Genomic DNA, 23,837 nt, shown 5'->3' on the forward strand with positions numbered 1-23,837 from the left:
TGAAGTTCAGATTCCAGTTTTAGAATGGGAAAGCAACCACCAGCAGAATGCAGGTACGGTTTCCTTTCAGAGTATTACATGTGTCTTTTGTTCTGGGAAAATTCCTCTATGACAGTGAAGTCACCTACATGCGCCCTTTCCCATTTTCCTAAAGTGGAGAAGTTATCAAAACTTGTCCCTCCTTTGGGGAAAGCTTATGTCACCGAGCACGTGGTTCTTATGACCCTTTAGGCTGTCTCTGTTAAAGTGTTCCATCAAAGCTGTGTATCAAGCAATGGCAGAAGCATAGCAGCAGTTCAGAAATGTTGCTGGCCCTCCTTAGAGGTTGATACTTTTCTCCAGGCACTCCACACCCCTGATGCCCCTGTGTGAAGTCTGCTATGCAAGAGTGGTTCTCCCTCTGAGGGCAAACCCCCCAGATGATCAGCAGAGCAGAAGTGCAATTTGCTTTGCTCTGTTTCTAAAAAATTTGACATTTTTTTTTAGCATCTGCATAACATACACAGCGACCAATCCGTGGTCTGTATGGGTAGATATTAACCATATATTTACAAGTGGCAGTGCTTGCAGTCTTTTCAGTAGCTACTGAAACACCTCTATCTGACATGTGAGACTTCCTGCTCCTTCCTGACCTCTAAATTTCTGGCTAAAACCATTTGTATTCATCTCACCCAACTGGATGGGCCACATGTTGTCGTATCCCATAGCTGTGATTCTCCTTGTACATGGGAGAGTTTATATTCCCTGGCCAAATAACAGAAGAGGAAAAAAAGCCTCCTTCCAGGCTGTCTCTAGTGACATCTCAGTCTTGTGTCCTCTTCTCAGCAATCATTTCTGTCTGCCTGTCATTCTGCTTGTGAACCCAGCTGGGATTGTGCATTATGTTAACATAACACACAGTTATATGTGCTCCAAATCCTTTCCAATATTTCTGTAAGTGATACGATAGATTTTCAGCTGTACAGCAGCATCTTGGGACTAGATGAAATGCGGTCAAAGATGTGGAGGAGCTGGCTTGTGTCATTATGAGGCTGCTGCTCACTGTCCTTGAAAGGTCATGACAAATGGGTTCTTCTTTGCAGGGAAAAGCAAATGTTGTGCCCAACTTGATAAAAGAAAAGGAGAAGGGTCCTCCAAGGAGGATCTGGGGTTCCTATTGGAAAGGAAGTTGACTATGAGACAATTCAGTTCTTTTAAAAGGAGATTTTGGCAGATGATGTCCAGGTGACCACTCCTAATATGTTTTTTCCTATGAGTTTTTGTTTTTCTCTGACTTTGGTATGCACAGAATTCCCAGCTCTGTCCTTTTACGACCTCATGAGTTCATCTGTCCTTTATGCCCTTGTCCAATAGCTTGCACATTGGCCATTAGCAATCCCAGAGTCGTATGTGCTGCACAGAGGAGCCCTGCAATGGGTCGCTCAATTTGTTCCTTGCTGCCCAGCAAGGCTGCAGGGTTCATGGAGATGGCATCAGCAAGTTGCCTGTGGTTTTGCTTCTTTGTACAGTTTTGCTGAAGGTGCTGGAAGCGCCTGTGGCATTTTTCTCTCAGCTGGGCCTGGAGGAACTGTCATCACCTGCAAATGGCCTCTCAAATAGCGGGGTGGGGGAATGCTCAGTCATTTGTTGCTCTGAGTGGATTCATCTGTTATTCACATTTGCCAGTACCATAAATCCAGGCTGCAGACATTCCACTCTTTACTGCTACTTGGATGAGCGCTTGTGTTGCACAAGGGAAGTTGGGTTCCAGAAGTGAAAATGTTTGAATTTGGTCTGTTTAATGTTTGTCATTTTTTTCTGCCAGCAATCTACCATTTTTGGCTAATGTCACTGAATATTTGTGGAGTCACTGTAGTAATGCTTTATGTTTTTTAAAAGAGGTAAAAGCAAGATTGTACATGTTACTAGATATGTGACTTACATGTTGCAGTGCAAATTGCAGTTTCTCTGAAGACAGAAGGGGTGACTGAGGGCAGAGTGGTCTGAAGATAAGAGCTATCTACTATCTTGCCTTGAAATATTAGGAGCAAGCATTTAATGTGGTTTTGCTTTCCCACTTTATCTTGAAAGCAGAATTAAAAGGATTTTGTTGCATTAGAACAAAACTTTTTGCAAATTAATAACCCTATCAATGCTTGCACTTCACATAACTTTTGCAGTCTGACAGCAAATGATGACAATGAGGGCAGATAGTTTTTAGGAAGTTGCTTTAAAGAAAAAGCAGAAAAAGAAACCTTTGCTATTATAAATCCTGATTATGTAATGTAGCCAGATATGTTGTCTGTTTGTTTGTTTGTTTGTTTTTTAATGAAGGTGTATATTTATCTTTTAAGGTGTCTTGTTTTGAAGTCCAAGTGCTAAAATGGAGAATTTTCACTTAACATTTAAAATTAAATCAAGTATCTGCTTCCTTATTGTGTAGCTCTCTGCTTCCAATCCTCAGTTAGCTTATTTTATTTTATAGCAGCATTCCTGTATGTTGTTTGGCTCTTTGAACCTCATTGCTCCCCCATCTTATTTTATTATCACAAAATTCAAAATACTTGACAGAGCAAAGATCTTCAGAGAGAGCAGCACGGTCATAATTGATTGACATCAAAGTGAAAACACAGTGATATGAGCCATCTTGACCAACATGAAACAGGACTTAGACATTGTCAGGCATCAACATCCCTCTCATTTAGTTTGGGTGTTGTTTTTTTTTAGAAAAGTGAAAAGAGGATATCCTAAGACACTTAAGAGTTTCACAACCCATAAGTGAGCAAATGTGTTAAAAGCATCTGTAGCCCCACTTTGCTTTGAAAAGAAAATCAAATCTGCCAAACAATGTAAGGATTGTCTGACTGAATATCACATACAATGCTGAGTGCTCTGATGTTTCCTCGCTGGCCACACAATTATAAAATAAGAAATTGATTTATTATATCAGCTTAGCAGCAAATAGGCAGCACTCGCTGCTCATAATACACTGGAACCTAAAAGCACACAAGCCGTAGGGTATAGCAAAGAACCACAAATCTCTTTTTAAAAAATGCTTATAATAATCACGGGGAGGGGGGAAAGGCAAAAAGAAAAACCCTAAACTCAACTTCTGTAAGCTAATGGCATTATTACTGAAAACTAGTTCCTTCGGTATGAGTTGGGAAATAGTTATTAGAATCATAGTGTCATTAGAGGAAAATCCAGTTATTCAGAAGATGGGAAATACATGTTTGAAATGCAGTTTGTGGAAGGCATATATTTACACACTTAGGAAAACTGCTTGTAAAACAGGTAAGTGCTTTGTACAGTACAGCTTGTAATTTCTTAGCCACTAGAAGTTTATCATAAGTGAAGTTTTGTGTTAGCCTGCCTGAGGACAAGAGTACTTTGCTATATTCGGAATTGTTTGACCTACTGTGCTCAAATATATTTTGTTGTGATTATTCAATAGATTAATATGCAAAATTGATTTCTATCCTCAGTGTGACACTGATAAACAAACTATGTGCTGTATTTTGAAAGTGTCAAAGTATTTACTCTGTTCTGGTGAGAACCCACCTTGAATACTGTGTCCAGTTCTGGTGTCACCATCATAAGAACACCGAGCTGTTGGAGCGAGTCCAGAGGAGGGACACAAAGATGATCCAAGGGCTGGAACACCTCTGCATGAGGATAGGCTGAGGGAGCTGGGGTTGTTCAGCCTAGAGAAGAGAAGGCTTCTGGGGGACCTTAGAGCTGCCTTCCAGTACCTGAAGGGATCCTACAGGAGGGTGGGAGCAGGTGTCTAGAAGCAGGACAAGGAGAAATAGTTTTAGTCTGAGGGAGAGCAGGGTCAGACTGGACCTCAGGAAGAAGTTCTACAGTACAAGAGTGGTGAGACACTGGAACAGGTTGCCCAGGGCACTTGTGGATGCCTCCTACCTGGGGGAGGACAGGTTGGATTAGGTCTTGAGCAGTTGAGTCTAGTTAAGAGGCATCTCTGCCCATGGCAGGGAGGTTGGAGTAGGTGATTTCTGAGGTCCTTTACAACCTGGGCCATTCTGTGATTCTAAGATTAACAGTTTGATTTTAAAAAGAAAAATTAGTTTTGAGGGGAAAAGGGTAAATAATAAAAAAAAATTAGGCAAACTGAAGTATGTTCCAATGCTGTCTGCATCTCACTGTGATGTTGTGCTGTTACTTTTGGTAGGATTTGAGCAGAGCTCGAATGAAGCAAAAATGAAGTAGTTACACCCAAGGTAAAATTTTGTAAAAGCCAATAAATTTAGAATTATTGTAGTTTCAATGCTTGTACATGCTTTAACCCTTAAGAAATGTGTGTAATGAACATCTGTCTCACTGATAGTGCATCTTTGAGCTAACATATGTATTTATGGACGTAATTGTGTTTTCTGACCATTGGACTGAAGGCACTAAGGGACACAATCTGAATGGTGTTCTAATTAGATTGCTATGTTCTATTTATCTTAGATTCCCAAGTCTTCTCCTCCTTCTCCTTCTCCTTCTCCTTCTCCTTCTCCTTCTCCTTCTCCTTCTCCTCCTTCTCCTTCTCCTTCTCCTTCTCCTTCTCCTTCTCCTTCTCCTTCTCCTTCTCCTTCTCCTTCTCCTTCTCCTTCTCCTTCTCCTTCTCCTTCTCCTTCTCCTTCTCCTTCTCCTTCTCCTTCTCCTTCTCCTTCTCCTTCTCCTTCTCCTTCTCCTTCTCCTTCTCCTTCTCCTTCTCCTTCTCCTTCTCCTTCTCCCTTCTCCTTCTCCTTCTCCTTCTCCTTCTCCTTCTCTTCTCTCCTTCTCCTTCTCTCTTCTCTTCCTTCTCCTTCTCCTTCTCTTCCTTCTCCTTCTCCTTCTCTTCCTTCTCCTTCTCCTTCTCTTCCTTCTCCTTCTCCTTCTCTTCCTTCTCCTTCTCCTTCTCTTCCTTCTCCTTCTCCTTCTCTTCCTTCTCCTTCTCCTTCTCTTCCTTCTCCTTCTCCTTCTCCTTCTCTTCCTTCTCCTTCTCCTTCTCTTCCTTCTCCTTCTCCTTCTCCTTCTCTTCCTTCTCCTTCTCCTTCTCTTCCTTCTCCTTCTCCTTCTCTTCCTTCTCCTTCTCCTTCTCTTCCTTCTCCTTCTCCTTCTCTTCCTTCTCCTTCTCCTTCTCTTCCTTCTCCTTCTCCTTCTCTTCCTTCTCCTTCTCCTTCTCTTCCTTCTCCTTCTCCTTCTCTTCTTCTCCTTCTCTTCTTCTCCTTCTCCTTCTCTTCCTTCTCCTTCTCCTTCTCTTCCTTCTCCTTCTCCTTCTCTTCCTTCTCCTTCTCCTTCTCCTTCTCTTCCTTCTCCTTCTCCTTCTCTTCCTTCTCCTTCTCCTTCTCTTCCTTCTCCTTCTCCTTCTCTCCTTCTCCTTCTCCTTCTCTTCCTTCTCCTTCTCCTTCTCTTCCTTCTTCCTTCTCCTTCTCCTTCTCTTCCTTCTCCTTCTCCTTCTCTTCCTTCTCCTTCTCCTTCTCTTCCTTCTCCTTCTCCTTCTCTTCCTTCTCCTTCTCCTTCTCTTCCTTCTCCTTCTCCTTCTCTTCCTTCTCCTTCTCCTTCTCTTCCTTCTCCTTCTCCTTCCTTCTCCTTCTCCTTCTCTTCCTTCTCCTTCTCCTTCTCTTCCTTCTCCTTCTCCTTCTCTTCCTTCTCCTTCTCCTTCTCTTCCTTCTCCTTCTCCTTCTCTTCCTTCCTTCTCCTTCTCTCTCCTTCTCCTTCTCTTCCTTCTCCTTCTCCTTCTCTTCCTTCTCCTTCTCCTTCTCTTCCTTCTCCTTCTCCTTCTCTTCCTTCTCCTTCTCCTTCTCTTCCTTCTCCTTCTCCTTCTCTTCCTTCTCCTTCTCCTTCTCTTCCTTCTCCTTCTCCTTCTCCTTCTCTTCCTTCTCCTTCTCCTTCTCTTCCTTCTCCTTCTCCTTCTCTTCCTTCTCCTTCTCCTTCTCTTCCTTCTCCTTCTCTTCCTTCTCCTTCTCCTTCTCTTCCTTCTCCTTCTCCTTCTCTTCCTTCTCCTTCTCCTTCTCTTCCTTCTCCTTCTCCTTCTCCTTCTCTTCCTTCTCCTTCTCCTTCTCTTCCTTCTCCTTCTCCTTCTCTTCCTTCTCCTTCTCCTTCTCTTCCTTCTCCTTCTCCTTCTCTTCCTTCTCCTTCTCCTTCTCTTCCTTCTCCTTCTCCTTCTCCTTCTCTTCCTTCTCCTTCTCCTTCTCTTCCTTCTCCTTCTCTTCCTTCTCCTTCTCCTTCTCTTCCTTCTCCTTCTCCTTCTCTTCCTTCTCCTTCTCCTTCTCTTCCTTCTCCTTCTCCTTCTCTTCCTTCTCCTTCTCTTCCTTCTCCTTCTCTTCCTTCTCCTTTTCCTTCTCCTTTTCCTTCTCCTTTTCCTTCTCCTTTCCTTCTCCTTTTCCTTCTCCTTTTCCTTCTCCTTTTCCTTCTCCTTTTCCTTCTCCTTTTCCTTCTCCTTTTCCTTCTCCTTTTCCTTCTCCTTTTCCTTCTCCTTTTCCTTCTCCTTTTCCTTCTCCTTTTCCTTCTCCTTTTCCTTCTCCTTTTCCTTCTCCTTTTCCTTCTCCTTTTCCTTCTCCTTTTCCTTCTCCTTTTCCTTCTCCTTTTCCTTCTCCTTTTCCTTCTCCTTTTCCTTCTCCTTTTCCTTCTCCTTTTCCTTCTCCTTTTCCTTCTCCTTTTCCTTCTCCTTTTCCTTCTCCTTTTCCTTCTCCTTTTCCTTCTCCTTTTCCTTCTCCTTTTCCTTCTCCTTTTCCTTCTCCTTTTCCTTCTCCTTTTCCTTCTCCTTTTCCTTCTCCTTTTCCTTCTCCTTTTCCTTCTCCTTTTCCTTCTCCTTTTCCTTCTCCTTTTCCTTCTCCTTTTCCTTTTCCTTTTCCTTTTCCTTTTCCTTTTCCTTTTCCTTTTTCCTTTTCCTTTTCCTTTTCCTTTTCCTTTTCCTTTTCCTTTTCCTTTTCCTTTTCCTTTTCCTTTTCCTTGCTATTTCTAATTAATTAAACTGAAAATTCTTTTTAAATAGTATATGGTGTGCTGTAAATTCAATATGAAGTAAAAACTATTCACAGTAAAATATGAATCCTTTAAATAAGAACAAAAATAGCCAGCTTAAGTCAGCTTTGAATGCAGAACCCTTGTATCAATATCTGAGGTGGGTTTTCCTCAATTGCTTTGTCTCTGGATGCATGAGGCCATCTCTCTAGCACTGTTATGATAAGTAATTATCTGTTGAATCCTTTAGAGCTAGTGCAGTGAAAGCAGCACATACTGCACTTACCTGGCTAAGCTGATAGCAAATGCTTTATAAAATACATTATGCAGATGTTTATATTATCCTGTGCTGTAACTGAGACACAATGCTGTACATGATGACAGGCAGGGAAAAAAAAAAAAAATGCAATATGAGGGTATGAAATTAAGACAATAAAATATACTGAAAAGGAGAGCACATCTTCTGTTCTCTGTGACGTACTCAGGAATCAGTAATTTCTGGTGTTTTTCTGAAATGGGTTGACAGTGTGCATGGAGAGAAGACAGGCATGCTACTGTATAGACAAGTGGTCACTCATTTTGCTTTACAAAGGAGTCAGAGCAAGCAAAGGAGGAAAGTCTTTTCCTGCAGTAATGCACTGAAGTCTGTTGTTGCTATGGTCTCAACTGGGTGCCTGGAAGCACTCATGTATGTGTGAAATGTTTTCATATCACAAACATATTAGCAACTTACTTGATATGAAGCACAGAAAAAGAAACCCATACTGTTTGTGCATATCCTTGTTTTTCTCCTTTTTTGTACTACAGTAAAGTGAGGATGTTGTTGGCAGCAAATTTGGTGTCAGCTCTTTCTGTGATTCTTTCTTAGTGCTCATCGGGGTGCCAGTAGACTAAAGCCATCCAGCATGAAGAGATTTTTCACATCACAGTTGCAGAAGCAAACTACTTCTTGCCAAGCACAGAAAATACCAATAAACATTACATATTCACATCTCCCTTTTGTTGTTTAATAAGGAAAAGGTGTTCTGGTGAATACTTAGCCATCAAGCAGGAAAAATTACAACTTCTTTTCTTCTCTTTTTGCTCTTTTGTCAACAGTCTCCTTTCCTCAGCCTTGCACTGTAGACTATAGAGAGCATATTGAGAGTCTCAATTGGAATCATAATAGGAAATATGAAATTGCACTGCTTGGTAGCCAGTTGCACAGGAAGACACCTCTCCTCTTGGCTGTATGTGGTTTTCTTTGTACGCAAGAATTGTTTCCCTTATTTGCAGAGGCCTGCTTATATATTTGAGACACATGTGCTTTTTCCAAACACTCTCCTGTAATTTATTGACAGTTGTATGAGTGCAACTGAGATTTCCCCTTTTGTACCTCTCCTGTAGTTTCAGGCAGTGTATGGCTCAGCTCTGCAAAGCACCTCCCAAATACAGAGTACTCTGAGCGCTGCCTTTGAAATAACCAGTTAATAGAGTGTGTGTGTAGATTAAATTATTTGCTTTCAAGTCTTGTTTCTTGATGTTAGTGCCATGAACAAGAACTGTCCTGCTCTCCTTCTCACTACTTACACTGGTTTTGCTCAGTGTAAGAAATATATCTGCCCAAGCTAGATTGTTGGGTGGTTTTTTTTTCCAGTTGGTTTGATTGGTTTGTTGTTTGGGGTATTTTCTTCTTTTCCCCTCAAAGATGACAGAACCCAGACTCTTGTGCAAAATAGCTGTGGAAATTCCTCCTTGGTAGACTTGAAATATCTTTACTAATTGCTAAGTCTACTAATTTACTCTGTGTGCCAACATGAATTTGGCTCAGTTCCTTTACATAACACCAAATTAACTGCCTAACTACTAAACTACTGTAACTGTCTTAATCTTCCTTGTATACTAATATTCCAGCATATTTTTCCTTTTTAAACTTTGATCATAGTAACAGAGATGAAAACTGAAATAAATAAGTGAAGCCTTCCTATTATTCTGAAATGTTGTGCTCTTTGCCTTTGTGGATATTCAGACTTCTCTGTGGTGGGTGTGTATTTTACTGCTTACATACCTGAGCTGAAGCATGCTGTAAATATATAGACTTTGATTTAAATGGTGACTGCAGCTTGAACTGATATGGTCCTTTGGTGCACCTGATTTTTTTCATAGTACTTTGAGGTTAATCTATACCTTACAGATAGCAAATTGTAGATGTACAAAATAAGACAATGTTCCAGCAGTGCTGTTCATGAACAGTATTAGTGGTGTGCCCCAAGGATCAGTTCTGGGCCCTGTGCTCTTTAACATCTTTATTGATGATCTGATGAGGGCATTGAGTCCATCATCAGTAAATTTGCTGACGACACCAAGCTGGGGGCAGGAGTTGAACTTCTGGGGGGTAGAGAGGCTCTGCAGAGGGACCTCGACAGGCTGGACAGATGGGCAGAATCCAACAGCATGAGATTTAACACATCCAAGTGCCGGGTTCTGCACATCGGCCACAACAACCCCGTGCAGTGCTACAGGCTGGGGTCAGAGTGGCTGGAGAGCGGCCAGGCAGAGAGGGACCTGGGGGGTACTGGTCGATGGCAGGCTGAACATGAGCCTGCAGTGTGCCCAGGCAGCCAGGAGGGCCAATGGCATCCTGGCCTGCATCAAGAACAGTGTGGCCAGCAGGAGCAGGGAGGTCATTCTGCCCCTTTACGCTCCATTGGTTAGGCCACACCTCGAGTACTGTGTCCAGTTCTGGGCCCCTCAGTTTAGGAAGGAGATTGACTTGCTGGAACGAGTCCAGAGAAGGGCAACGAAGTTGGTGAAGAGTTTGGAACACAAGCCCTCTGAGGAGAGGCTGAGGGAGCTGGGTTTGCTTAGCCTGGAGAAGAGGAGACTCAGGGGTGACCTTACTGCTGTCTACAACTACCTGAAGGGAGGTTGTAGACAGGTGGATGTTGGTCTCTTCTCCCAGGCAACCAGCACCAGAACAAGAGGACACAGTCTCAGGCTGCACCAGGGGAGGTTTAGGTTGGATGTTAGGAAGAAGTTCTATACAGAGAGAGTGATTGCCCATTGGAATGGGCTGCCTGGGGAAGTGGTGGAGTCACCATCATTGGAGGTGTTCAGGAGACTTGATGGGGTGCTTGGTGCCATGGTTTAGTTGTTTAGGTGGGTTGGATTGGTTGATGGGTTGGACACAATGATCTTGAAGGTCTCTTCCAACCTGGTTTATTCGATGTATTTTATTCTATTCCAGGATTTTACTTAATATCCTCTCCAATAGCTCCTTAAATCTGCAAGGCAGGCACCAGAGCACATCCATTCCTGTCAGACCCTTTGGACAGTATTATAACGTAATGCTTGTAAAAGTACTGACATACTTTCGAGGCTGTAGGAAATGTAATATATTGTACAGAAAATATAAAAACCTGAATGAAACTATGAAACTATGGGGGTGTTTAAGAGCAGGCTGGATGAGGCTCTGTCCAGCCTGATCTAGTGTGGGGTGTCCCTGCCCATGGCAGGGGGGTTGGAACTAGATGATCCTTGTGGTCCCTTCCAACCCTGAATGAAACTATGAAACTATGAAACTATAATGATTTTCTTGTAACAGCTATAACGAAAGTATCTTGGAAATAAGTAAAAAACTTACAGATCAGCTCTCAGGGAGTAATCCAGTGTGCTGTATTTTCCTCAAAGTCCAGTTATTTCCCCAATAAATTCTGACAGCAATTTTAGTTTAATATGCTAATTTAGAAAATAATCATACAAAGATAGTATGTAGTAGTTTATATTTAGAATACTGGGAAGGATCCTTATATAGCTCTATATTAGACTACAGACTGATTCCTCTTTTCATTCTGAGATATGAATTTATATGACTGGCTGCTCTGGGAAGTTCTGGTAAGAGTTTTTAATGTATTGCTTGGCAAAATAATCTTACTGTATTGAATGAATTCATACATTAGCATGACTCACATACAAGGCTGAGCAGTTGCACAGTTAAGCCAGCTACTTCCCGTAAACAGAATTCAAACCCTCATGTTTATTTTAATTTTATTTACTGTATTGCATATGCATATTTTTTATGTTTGGGTTTTTTTTTCCAAGAAACAAGATTTCTCCTCCCAGCCCTTGGACCAATCCCTAATTAGCAGATAGGAGTGACATCTCTCAGATGGCTAAAAAACCCCTAACTTTCAAACACTGGAGTCGTAATTTTCTGAAACTATGTATCTTGTGGAAAACAGGTTCCTGTGTGTCAAATGATAATGCTGAAAACCTGCCAGCTGGGAAACATTTAAAGCTGTTTGACCAGGAGAGCTTATCAAAGTATTATTTTGATGGTACAGATGTGTGCATTAAAATAAATAATAACGTTAACGGGGGGGGGGGGGGGGGGGAGGAGGGAGAGGGGTAGGAAATGAAGAAGAAAGAAATATTAAGAGAGAAAAATCTGAGCACATGAAATCACATTTAGAGTCTCTGAAACTGCCCTGATGTCTTTAGGAACTAGAGTCCTTTTGAAAGAAATTCTTTTCATATCACTGTGTACAAAGAGGATTTGGATTTCAGACACTAAATTAAAATTGAGATACAGATCTTGGTTTTCAAGATACACTTACATGGGATCTTTTTAGACTCATTTCTCACATCTTAAAATTTCTGATTTAGAAAATTATTTTAGAATTTGGTGTAAGCATTTTACTTTGTACATTTCTCCTTCCACTGAATTGGGCACGAAGGATTCTCCTGTAGCTTCAAAGACCCTTTTTTTTTTTCAGCTCATTATCCTGTACAAGGTGGGATATTTATCTTCTTGTCATTCACTCTTGCCATCTGTCATGCTTGAAGGAGAGTTATGGGCCAGTAGCTAGCAGTTCACTAGATGCAGACTCAAGTAAAATTCTATATTTTGTATTGGTAAGTGTAGTTAGTGTGTGGGTGAATTAGGGCGAGATGTACGTCGTCAGACAGCACAGCATTGTTGCTGCTCTGTGATTACAGCCATGCAAATTTGTGTTTAGGTTTTGGTTTTCAATAGTTAAAGCCAGGAGTAGTCAGGAGGTGACCTTTTACCTTCTGTGATGTTTTCCATTGTACTCTGCTGGGATTTCTGCATGTTATTCTTCTAATGGACTTTTCCTGCTGTGCTAGAAGATGGCTAGGAAGAATCTTTCACTGTAACACATTCTAGAACAACATTGTGGAGTTTGTGACACAATTCCTAACTGATGAGGAGGTGCAAAATATCACTGGAGTTAGGGGAATCTGTAAACATCAGGGAAAGGAAGGCTTTCCTGGTATAAATGTCTCATTGCTGGAGATTAGAAACTTGGGGTTAGTGTCCAGTCAAGCCTTGTTTTCAGTTCAGCTGCAGGAAAAAGTAATTTGGAGCAGTAAGTGCTAACAAAAACATTGATTTCTTAAGCCTGCATCTTTCACCATAATATCTGGCACCTCACAGGGGTTTTTGTGTCTATCTTCACAACACCAGATAATAGCATCATAGGATATTTTAGTCTGGAGGGGACCTCAGGAGGTTGTGAAATCCAAACCTCCTGGTTAGAGCAAGGGTAGCTCTAAGGTCAGTGCAGGTTGTTCAGGGCTTTCTTCAGTCTGATCTTGAAAACCTCCAAGGACAAGGACTGTAACTTGTCCAAGCAACCTGTTCAATGCCTTGAACATCCTGTGACCCTCTGAGGTTCTGCTACTCCTGTTGAATAAGGGTGAACAGGAGTCTTTGCTGAAACAGACTCAAGTCACAGTGTTGCCTCTAACTGCAAACAAACCCGTAGTTAAGAAAGTTGCATCAGGGAACAGAAGATGTGGATCAGACTGAGTCCAGTAAAAATATACCATAGAGCAATCAAATCAGTTTCTGTAGGGTGTTAGTTTACAGTGTGGCTGCTTCATTTGAACTTAACTCCACTGGAATTATTTGGATTCCATCTGTGGTGAAGTTCTAGTCCAAATGACTAGTTCTGGATGATCTAGAAAATCAGGGACAGAAGGGAAAACACATTCTTCAAGAGTCTGGATTAGGCATTTTAGCCAGTGAATCAACATATTTCTTCAGAGTAGGAGCTCTGATGAGTTTTGTTGAGGTTTTTGCTGACAAGTTTCAAGCCTTCTCTTATCAGCAAAATTAGGAACAATCCAGTAATTCCTAAAGGAATTTGTACTATGAATTGATAAAGGTTGTAAAGCATTAGGAGAAGAGAGGAAAGAGGAAGAATAATAACAAGTAGCCTAAGAACTATGCAAATAAAAGGTATATTTGAGAAGTGGATTCCATGCTAAATCCATTAGAAATATTGAGGATATTCTTATAGCTGCATCCTTACAATTTATTTATTTTTTTTCCTATGTGTTATTCTATTATTTTTTCATGCCAGGAACTCAAAATGGATGGGCCACTTTCTTATAGCAGGGCCCACATTACTGTGTATTAGAAATAAACTAGCTGGAGGCATCCGTCCTTGGCTCCAAGTCCCAAAATCCACCCAAGATGATTTATGAGCAGCCAGTTGATACAAACCCTTCAGTGGGTGCATCTCTGCTGTAGCACCGGGGCATGAGTTATCTGCCAAGGTAGTTGTCCACACTTCACCTGTCAGCAGCTGGTGCTTCAGTATTTCTCTTTCATTTTCAGACATATTAAAAATTTATCACAAACATTTAAAGAAGAAAAATGCATTGACTTTTCTGAAAGCAATTTGTTAATTAACATCAAAGAGATGAAATTTGCCTTGCATTGCCTGGTGAGTGGCATTCTTCCATCGTCCTGGTTGCTATGGCAATGAAGGAAACTCGTTTGTTCCGGGTCACTCCTACATTTGCACATGAAAGCATTAGAGATTACTGCTGTCTAATCAAGTTATATGGAAAAGTTTAAAGGGAGGTACAATGTTTTACAGCCAGCAACCCTCAACAGAATAAAACACAATAGCTGAGAAAAAGGATTATCTCCTGCTTTTAAAAACATACTAGGCAAGTTCAAAATGGCATGAAAGCTTTTTTAGCCAAACATCTTGATTTTTTTAATGCTATTTTCTAAATGAGGAATGTAGAGTCACATTTCTAATAGAGAATTAGCGTATACATTGCCCAACTCCAGGGCTGGATTCAGCATGATGAATAAGGCATGTGCTATGCATTCATTAAATGATTTTACTTTTGAACTCCAGGTTCTTTTGTGACACAGTCCTTGGTATCGTTGCATCGCTACTGAAGTACAAAACAAATTCTGAGTACGAATTAAATTCTCAAAAGCAACAAAGTCAGGACTGACAGCAAACCTCCAATAGGAAGCCTCAGCAGAAACTCACATCTTGCTGCAGGTACTTCCTGGCAGCACATGTGGGCTGTGTCTGTGTGTTTGAAGATATTCTGCAGTGCTTTGGGAAATACCAGGTGCATGCCATGGCAGAGATAACATTTTTGAATGAGCTCGTGTTTTCATGTTTGGGTGAGGCTTATTCTCCTTTCTTGTGTGTGTCCCTTATTTTTGTTGATTATTAGATTTTCATGACTTGCAGTTTCCAAATAATGTGTCACTCATATTCAATGCTGCTTAAATGGAAGAGTCTAGAGCTTTAATAGCAGTTATGAAAGAGCTCCATTAAAGAACAGAACATTAGGTTACCTTAATTCTTAATATTTATGATTTAAGAGTACTATTCAGAGACCACAATTGAAGAAACTTAATGAGTTCTTTGAGTTATCTTTTAAATTCAATATAAAAAAAAAAGCATATAATATCCTGTATATTAATTATTTATGAGGCTATTCTTGCTATAAAATAGCATCGTTGTCATGGAAGCAATCACGACTCAGCAACAAGGAAACGCTGTTTGATTGACCAAGGCTGTTTTGACAATACAAAGTAAAAATAAATAAATAAACCCAATCCATTTGAAAGCAAACTACTGAAGGAATATACCTGCTTAAACGTTGATTTGTTTGTCAGCACTGAACTGGCACTTTTCACTAGTAAAGCAAAATATAAGATAGGTCTTGTGATGGTGCAAATCAGTACCATGAAAATGCAGAGGGATACTTTCTACATACTTAGGTGCTACTAAAGAGTAATTAACAATAGCAGCAGAACTTTGAGGTATACAAGCATGCTTGCCTATATATGCAGAAGGAACAATTAGGATTAATTGTTTTAATACACAGGAAGATATATTGCATACATTTCTTAATCTGTATCATTTTATCCATCCCCTACTGCCAGGAGACTCATATCTATACTTCTCAGTGTTACTTCTTGACATTTTATTCTCAATTCGAGATTTTTAGGGTGTGATTTTCCCTCCTCGCATTTTCCAGTGGATCAGAAATGCGCTTATGCTGTATACTAGTCTGTCTGATCTACGTGTCTAGGCCCTGATACCTGATGGTGTTTGAGGAACACATTCTGTAAACATGAGGGAGAGTGTTAGTATGTGTGAGAGTCTGAAATTGATGAGTTTTTTTCATGTCTCAGGTGAAATAGAAGTTTACAAAGCCTTAATCACATACTTTGTACTCAGTTTATTATGTTTTGATCTGCTGTCTTCTACTTTCTACTAAAAGATTTGTCACTTCCTAAGTTTCTAGGTGCTAAGGGAAGTGTATGTATAAGAACTTATGCACAAATTATATAAATTCATGCAGGACTGCATGTGCTACATGGAAGTCCATGCAGATAACTGTTTGCCTTACAACCTGCAGGAAAGGCTGCTCATTCTTGTACTCTGCTCTGCAGCAGAGGCACTCAGGACAGTGGAGAACTTGTTGAACACCGGTGCTCTCCATTACTTTCCAACTTGTCTAACTGTCAGTCAAAGATTTTTAGGTTCTAATATATGTCAAAAAGAGCATTTTACTAAAGTCAATAGTAACCTTTTCAGCACAGTGATTAACCGTGTGCTTAAGTGCCTCACTAGATCAGTGTCTTCCATATCACTGCTGACTCCAGTGGAGCCATGATAATCCTCATGTGCTTATATTTATGTGGATGGGGACTTCAGATTCGTAGTTGTTGAAAATCAAACTTGAGATAATGAGAAAAAAATTAATGTAAAAAGCAGGTTGGCCATATAAATTTTGCTCTCCATGCTTAGTGGTGACATTAGCTATCTAACAAAAACCCCCAAATGACACACATGATGTTACCCATTTTTTAGGACTCATTATTATTATATAGAAAATCATAAATTAGGCTCATCAAATACTGAAAATATTCAAGAAATATGATTTGAGTTTGTGAGGCCTTTTTTATTCTTCACCTTCTCAGAATTCTTCACATTCTCAGGATCTCAGGTAGTGATAGGACTAGGGGGAATGGAATGAAGCTGGAGGTGGGGAGATTCAGGCTAGATGTGAGGAGGAGGTTCTTCACCATGAGAGTGGTGAAACCCTGGAGGTGGTCGAGGCCCCGTCCCTGGGGGTGTTTAAGAGCAGGCTGGATGAGGCTCTGTCCAGCCTGATCTAGTGTGGGGTGTCCCTGCCCATGGCAAGGGGGTTGGAACTAGATGATCCTTGTGGTCCCTTCCAACCCTGAATGATACTATGATACTATGATACCATGATACCTTATTGGCTATTTTTGCTGGTGGAATGACTGTTCTTTGTATAAAAACAGCTCTAACCACTTACAAACAAAGGTATTTACACATCAGTAGGCATATTTTCTGTTCTTCCAATTAGAAGTGTTGTCTACACCATGAATAAAAGTGATACCATGATTTTAGCTGACCAATTGCACATCATGAATATTGCAGAGTAGAATGAATAACTCATCAGCAGCTCTGATGCTGAGATACATTCTCATCCAGGGTCCACTAATTGTGATCTGATTCATAAAGTAGCCTGCTTATAAATGTGTGGTGAATGGAAAAAGGAATACATTCTGAACAAACAGTATTTTCAACTACTTTAACAGTTTCAGCCACAACTTTTCATTTCCATTCCAATTCCAGCTCCTTGTTTTGATCTAAAATGATAAAATTAAATTCTTTCCTTATTCAGCATTTTAAAAACATCCATTTCTAAATTCAGCTTAGCAGCAAATCTCTCTGTTGGTTATTTTTTAAGCATACAAGCAAAACAGTACTTTATGAAAATGAAGTTAGCATCAGAAGGACTAGACATTTGCCGTGATTGTGCACTCTTTCTCTTAACTTATTGAAGGGAGGAAAAGAGAAAAAAGATAGTGTTCTTTTTAGCCCTTTTCAAGTCCTTTAAATATACAATTTTATATAATAAGCAATTGGCAGTTTTACAAAAATACTGTGGCTGTGGTTGATGAATAACCATGGCATTATGTTGTGTTTTCATTTTTACTTCAGAATTGTGATTCTACACTCAAAAGTGAGTATAGAATGGACATATTGATAATTTAATGGGGGGATGAAAGTAGTGTTTTTCTTCTAAATCAGTGCAAGTAAGGAAGAATTGTTACTTAATGAATGACTTTTACGAGATGCATTGTGAAGGAATGGAACCTGAGCAGCTTCCTAAACAAAGAGAGAACAAAAGACATAAAAAAGTTGTTGAGAAGAAAGATGGGGGTTGAAATGTTAGGAAGAGGAAGCTGACAGCTGAGGGCCCAGGTTTTTCTTCGAAGAGCCTTCCACGTGTGGCTTTTTGAAGACTCGCATGGGAAAATGAACGTGAGCTGAATGTCATCTCCCTTCTCTCTCCCTGTGCTATTTTCTGTTCATAGCAGGACATGGGGAGAATTTTGAGAGGTGGGAGTGGTTTGGGGGCATCATTCACAGCACCTAATGGCAAGGGACCTTGCTGGTGAGTCTCCAGAGAGATTGGTCAAGCATCAATGGAATGAAGCAAATTCCTGCAGAGGTTATTCAGAGTATCAGTACTGGGCTGATGCAGCCCATTTGCGCTGAAAATGGGCAGTCAAAATACATCTCTTTCCACAAAAATTACTTGAAATATTTTAATCTCCTTTCATTTCCCCTTGTCCATATTCAGAGCTGTTTTCATGATGTTGTTGTGGATATATCAGTAGAACAAAGAATGAGAGAATGTGAAGATCTTGTTTCTGTGCTGAGTGACAGCATCCTCTGCTGTCCTGTCTTTTCAACCCCTTTTGGCTGCCACAGCTGGAGAAGCTCAGAGTGTTTCATATAGATGGTAATGTTCCCCACACTTGCCCTGTTCTGAAAATAAAATGAAGTACAAGTAATGTTTAGAGACTTTGGTGACAAGCAACAGGTAGCAATGTAAGGATTTCTACTTCATTATTGTTTTAAAGCTCAGGTTTGCAGCAATGCAAAAGTTCATTCCTAATAGGCAGGTGCTCGCATCTCAAGCCTCAGGCTACAGCCAGATAGCCAGATAACACCCTTTGACAGTCTCAGAAGGGAATACAAAGACCATGTAAACTGGGGAGGTTTTAAAATCCCAGTTTGGTTGCAACTGAGATCTTCAAGGCTGAAGCACTTTGCTGAGGGTAGCATGGAGATGTCAGCACTGCTGCTGTCTGAGCTTTAGGTCTTCTGCTGATAGCCTGGATATTGGGGACTGTAACTGTGGAATCTTCCAGTAGCCTAAAAAAAACCCTTTTCCTTAATGTTAAGTGAAGTATTAGAAGAATATAAATGTGGCATATAAAGTATCAAATGCATGAGAACGTTCACAGTTCTTATTTAAATTTGTTTTGATTCTCTTAAAAGAGAAAGAGAAAGAAAAAAACAGGCAGTAAAAATAGAAAGAGCCCTGTATTACAGCGTGAAATTTTTCTGGCATCAGTGGAACAGTCTGTTTTCCACCTCTCCCTGTACTCATTGTTTGTTCCAGATTCGTTATAGTAATATTGCTTTTTCCAGTGCTATATTGTTGTGATAAATGCATGCGTATTTTCTTCAGCCCTGAGTTTTGGCTTCAAGGAATTGATTCAGACTGTTATTATAAGCTATTATAAGAACTTCAGAGAGAGAAAATAATTCTAGCTTTCAAAATGAATTGACTGCTGAGATCAGGTGCTGAAAATGTCAGGTGTGGCACCTGTAGTTACCCTGGACTTACAGGGTTACGTGCAGGCATGGAAGTGAGAGGGGGCCTGACTTGCAAAGACACTGGAATTCCTGAGAGTTGTTAGCATTTCTGATTATTTTACTTGGTTTAGTTCTGCTGTTTATTTTAGCAATGAATTTTTATCTTTTGAAAATATTTTATGTTCAAATTAATTGTTGAAAATAGCATATAATTTAGTTGCTCGATTTCCTCTAAATGTTAATGAATTTTGTGAGACATTACAAACATTCCTGAAATGCTCAGAACACCAAAATAGTCTCCAGCAGCTTTTTACCTTCTAAAACAGTCATTTACCTGCTAAAAATAGGTGGACTGTCCAGTTTTCTAAAGGCTTAATGGAATGTAATCATTAATGATTTGCTAACTTTTTTCTCCTGAGCATTTAGTTATACTTCAGGGTGTAAGAATAAAATCAGAGGGAAATGAAAATATAAGGGAGTGCTCTTAAGTGACACCTGTCACGGTACTGTACTATACATGTTCATGTTGCACATGCTGAGTTTACTGTCTGTGGTTTGCCTGACTTAAGTGACAGATTTCAGTTAGTTTGGTTTCCGTTGTTTATTGGTCTGCAAAGTGGAAGTAAAGCATTGAGCTTGACATAGTGGGAATCATAATTCTAAGTTGCAACATACTGCACTAAGTTTTGAGTTAACTGTCACATATGCATGCATCACGTCAGAGGCAGCCTCTGTTTTTTTTTTCTCCCAACTCTTCTCAACTCATTCCTAATGAAAATCACTAGAAGTACACTCATAAATGTTAATAAAATACAGTAGATTGCTAAGAGATGATCTGTTTAAGTCTCCACTAGAATCTGTAATTCTGTTTGTCATTCACGCGAAAGCAAATTTTACTGATGTATCTTTTTAAATGCCTCAGGTTCATTTTATACTCTTCTTTATCTCATACCCTCAGAATAAAGAAGGAAAAGTGCTAGTGATGTAGACTGAAATTAAATGTGTTTGTTTCTTTCAGCTTTTTTCTGTACTGCGTGGCTCACAAACTGCTGTGTACTTGGCACTAAATCCACATGAGAAAGTAGAGTTATATTGTGAAATGGCAGCGGTTACTGCAGCATGGTTTCAGGACAAACTCACAGCTGTCAGCTTTTGGATCAGTCAAGTGTGGAGTTAGTGCAGGGAAAATGTTTAGCCTCAAGGGGGAGAAAGCCAGCTGCCATGTCCATTAGCACCCTTTGTTGACCATCCAAGAACACCGGCGGCATCCAAGGCAGCTTTGTCCCTGCTCCCCTTGCTGGGGGGAATCACTGAAAGATGCCCAATATGTGAGCAGACAACAGTGTGGGTAAAAATAAGGCAGAGGCTGAAATGCATTTAAGTTCTGAGGTATAGGTGATTTGATTCTTTTGGGTGTCCTCAAGTAGAGGCTTTATTTGCAACTGTCCTTTCGAAAAGAAAGGGATTAATGCAACACGACAGAAGAGGAGACAGTTAGCCTCTTTGCCTGCCATGGCCAACACAGAAAAACCAGGCCACTCCAAAGGATAATCAATGGAATGCAGTAATATTTGAGCCAGCACTTTCAAAATCCTCAATTAATTTTAGGGCTGAGGATATTGGGTGCTCAATCTGAGCACTCCAGCTGCACTTGAATTATCTAAAAGTGTAGATGCTTGGGATCTCCTAAAATGAGATCTCAGCTGTTTCTGGTTGATAAGTCTAAAATTAGTAATCACTTTTGACAACTTTATTTTAAATTAAAAATTAAGTGCTGTCATTCATTACTTGTATTACGTCACAGCACTTGGGAATCCAGTCACTAATCAGGACCCTGCATCATGCACTACGCACAGACAAAAAGCAAAAGATTTCCCTTGTTCCAGAGATTTTACAGGTTAACTACAAAACTGTGTATAAAAACTGAAGGGTACAAAGGTACTACGAGATACTATCCATCAGTATTATCTCAATATGATCAGCAGCCCAAGCAGTGGCAACTTGTTGCTTTATTTGTAAATGTTTTGGGTTTGTATTTTTGGGGGGTTTTTTTGATTGTTTTTTTCCTTAAAGGGGGCAAAATTTTAAGGAAGGATTAAAAACAAAGCTTTTGAGTTACCTGTCAAGCTGTGCACTTCACATCTGCTGAATATACACTGCTGCAGTTGGTATGGAAAGTTACTCATATCTTCAAACGTTCCTGCTCTGAAATTATTGTTTCCTGATGTTGTTGTTGTTATTCTTCCTGGGACTACAATCAACAGATAAAGCATTATTTCTGTATAGATTATAGTTGCTGAATTGGATAATAACATATAATAAGGCAAGAGAGAGAAATTACTATTGATGTCCAGCTGGATATCACCCAATGAAAATTCTTGCCTATAAGAGTTAAGAGAAGTTAAGCACTAAGCAGAAAAAGGTACATTTGACACTGCTGAGAAGTCACACAACAATGGAGTGCATTTGTATTTTATACTAATGTTCCCATCTAAGCTTGGGGGGTGTGTGTGTGTACAGTTGTGTGTTTTCCTTCACTGCATGGATGGATGCAAATAAAACATAAAGGAGAAGCCTGAGTACTTTGTTCTCCTTTTGTATGTGCACTGCTATTATTCCCTCACTAATTCTCATGATAAGACTGAAGCATTGTATTTCAATCTGTGAAAAAATTGCCATTGTTTAAATAAACAATGGAGAGGCAGGAGTTTGTTTGAGTCATTATAGAACGATGTGTACACAAAGAACAAAATCCTTAGCAGGTAGCTTGAGCTTAGTTATGCCATGTCTCCCTAGCATGGGTGTGAGTACACAGTAGAGAGAGGGTATTTGAGTGTGTACTTAGCCATGGCAGAAGAAGAAATCATATTGGCAAAGCAGGCAAAGAATTTTTGAAGAGTGTTTACGGTTTGCTGGAGTAAATGAATAGTACAAAACCAATTGAGGGATAGTAAACCCTTACACTCACCACTTCTGTCAATAGTTTTGCTTTTTAATTTTTTTTTAATGATGCTGAGCCAAAATTCTGAATTAAATCATCACATTTGGACGAGACTAGGAAACAGATGTGAATTTTAGCATTCAGATATATCCTAGATATCTGACGGGCTGGCTGATGAGGTTTTTTTACAGCTTTAATCACTTCCTCAAGTATATGACATATTCTTGTTCTGGGCCATCAACATTCTTCCATCTTGGCATTAAGCAATACAGAATTATTCCTCTCTATAGGTAAAGGTGCAATGAAGAATTATCCTGGCTGCTTTTGGCTTTCTAATTGAAATGAGGTAATCATAGAAGGTTGTATAAATCCACTAACAGCTGAGAATACCACCAAAAATATCCATGTAAGCATCTTACAAGGAATGGCCTCACATGGACCCCAAAAGAGATTTATTAAAATCAAGAAGTATTTTATAAAGCACAATTAAAAATACTATATTTACCTCAAACTTTCTTGTCTTCTGCTGGGCCCTCTAGCCCTGCAAACCTTTCTTATCCTCCTACACTCCATATTCAGCTTGTTCTTGATTACAGTTATTTTACCACTGTAAGAATTCTACTTCCAAAAATACATATGAAAGCTTTTATTTCTGTGCTATTCAGCACAAAATAACCACAGCATGGAGGCCACAGCAAATTGTGGATCTTGTTTCCTGCCTACTTGCATTAAACAGTAAAGAATTAAGACCACCAAACCATTTCCATCCATCTGTGTGTGTATCATCTCATCTGGAGACCCGGTGTTGAGCTTTCTGTTTGTGATAAGCCCTTCCACTTGATTTACAAAGGCTGGTCATCTCCACTCTCCAGAATATTTTGTCTGATTACTTAGGTGAAAACAGGCTGAATGTTTTTTTCCTAATCACTTCCAGTGAGGCATTTGTCCTCTTAGAAGGAGATTTTTAAAAAAGGCAAGCAGTTCTGGCTTTAAATTCCTTGGGTTTACAAGTAAGATGGTCATAAACATGTTAAAATCATTCATTCTCTTCTAGACTGTCAAGGCTTTTCTTGCAGTCATGGGTAGGGAACTTAAAACCATTCCTAAACCATTTCTAGGAACATTTAGCAATACTGTTTGTTTTGGTCAGTCCCCCAGAATTTCCAGAGGAGGTAATAATCCTGGTTGCCCTCCATTCTTGGACAAGGGGACAAGCACTGCATACAATATTGAACAGCCAAAAGGGCAGATTGGTTTGATTATTTTTTCCCTTCAGGAAGTAACATCTCCAGAAAGGACTTTAACTGGTGAATCAAGAAGGAACATTCTTACAGAGCCTCTTACTTGGAGCTGAAGGAAACCATTCTGTGTCCTTGATTTCCAGGGAGTGGTGGTTATTGCTCAAAATAAAAGAAGTGTTAACAAGAGGACAACGTGTCAAAAGTTGGATATAATTCTAGTGATAATTATTTTCAGTGAGGTGATTGAACTGTTTTAAGTCTGGGTACACTTGAATGGAATTAGACTTATTATGAAGGTGCTGGAGTGCTGATAATATAACAAATGAGAATGAATATGCTGCTATAGTTATAATAATTAATGTTTTTATAAGGATAAGACATGGTTAGTAGGTATACTTCCTTTTCTTTTCTTTGTTTTTTTCTTTTGCCAACCAACCCTCAAATCAAAGCCATCTCTTTTAAACTTTTAAAAACTATCAGCCTTATGCAGCAGGAAAATGAAAGTGGTATTTTTCTCTGTGGAGTTTTATTTTCCATAGTTTTGTAATAGTGGATGGAAGTTCTCCCTCAGCATGGATCTTACGCATCACTGGAGCCCAGTTTTGAGTGCAAACGTCATTTGTGACATTTACATTTCTTAATATGTACAGAAATTTTGCGTAAAGATCATTTGCTGCTTCTACTTGCATCATAGTGGCTGGAGAGTGGCCAGGTAGAGAGGGACCTGGGGGTACTGGTAAT

General features: G+C 39.9%; 1 protein-coding gene across 1 annotated transcript in view; it reads right to left on the minus strand.

The window, feature by feature from the left end:
- Nucleotides 1-4,873: 4,873 nt before the first annotated feature.
- The window catches only part of LOC137446106 (RNA-binding protein 25-like), a gene marked incomplete at its 3' end in the record, with an annotated part of 46,906 nt that continues 27,942 nt past the window's right edge, over nt 4,874-23,837 (minus strand). Inside the window, 3 exon segments of the mRNA XM_068148469.1 lie at nt 4,874-5,058; nt 5,762-6,358; nt 6,361-6,847. Of these exon segments, the coding sequence (XP_068004570.1) occupies nt 4,874-5,058; nt 5,762-6,358; nt 6,361-6,847 (1,269 nt within the window).

Source organism: Melanerpes formicivorus, unplaced genomic scaffold, assembly GCF_026170545.1.
Source record: "Melanerpes formicivorus ecotype bairdi unplaced genomic scaffold, bMelFor1.0.p_v2 SCAF_2, whole genome shotgun sequence".
Lineage (NCBI taxonomy): Eukaryota > Metazoa > Chordata > Aves > Piciformes > Picidae > Melanerpes > Melanerpes formicivorus.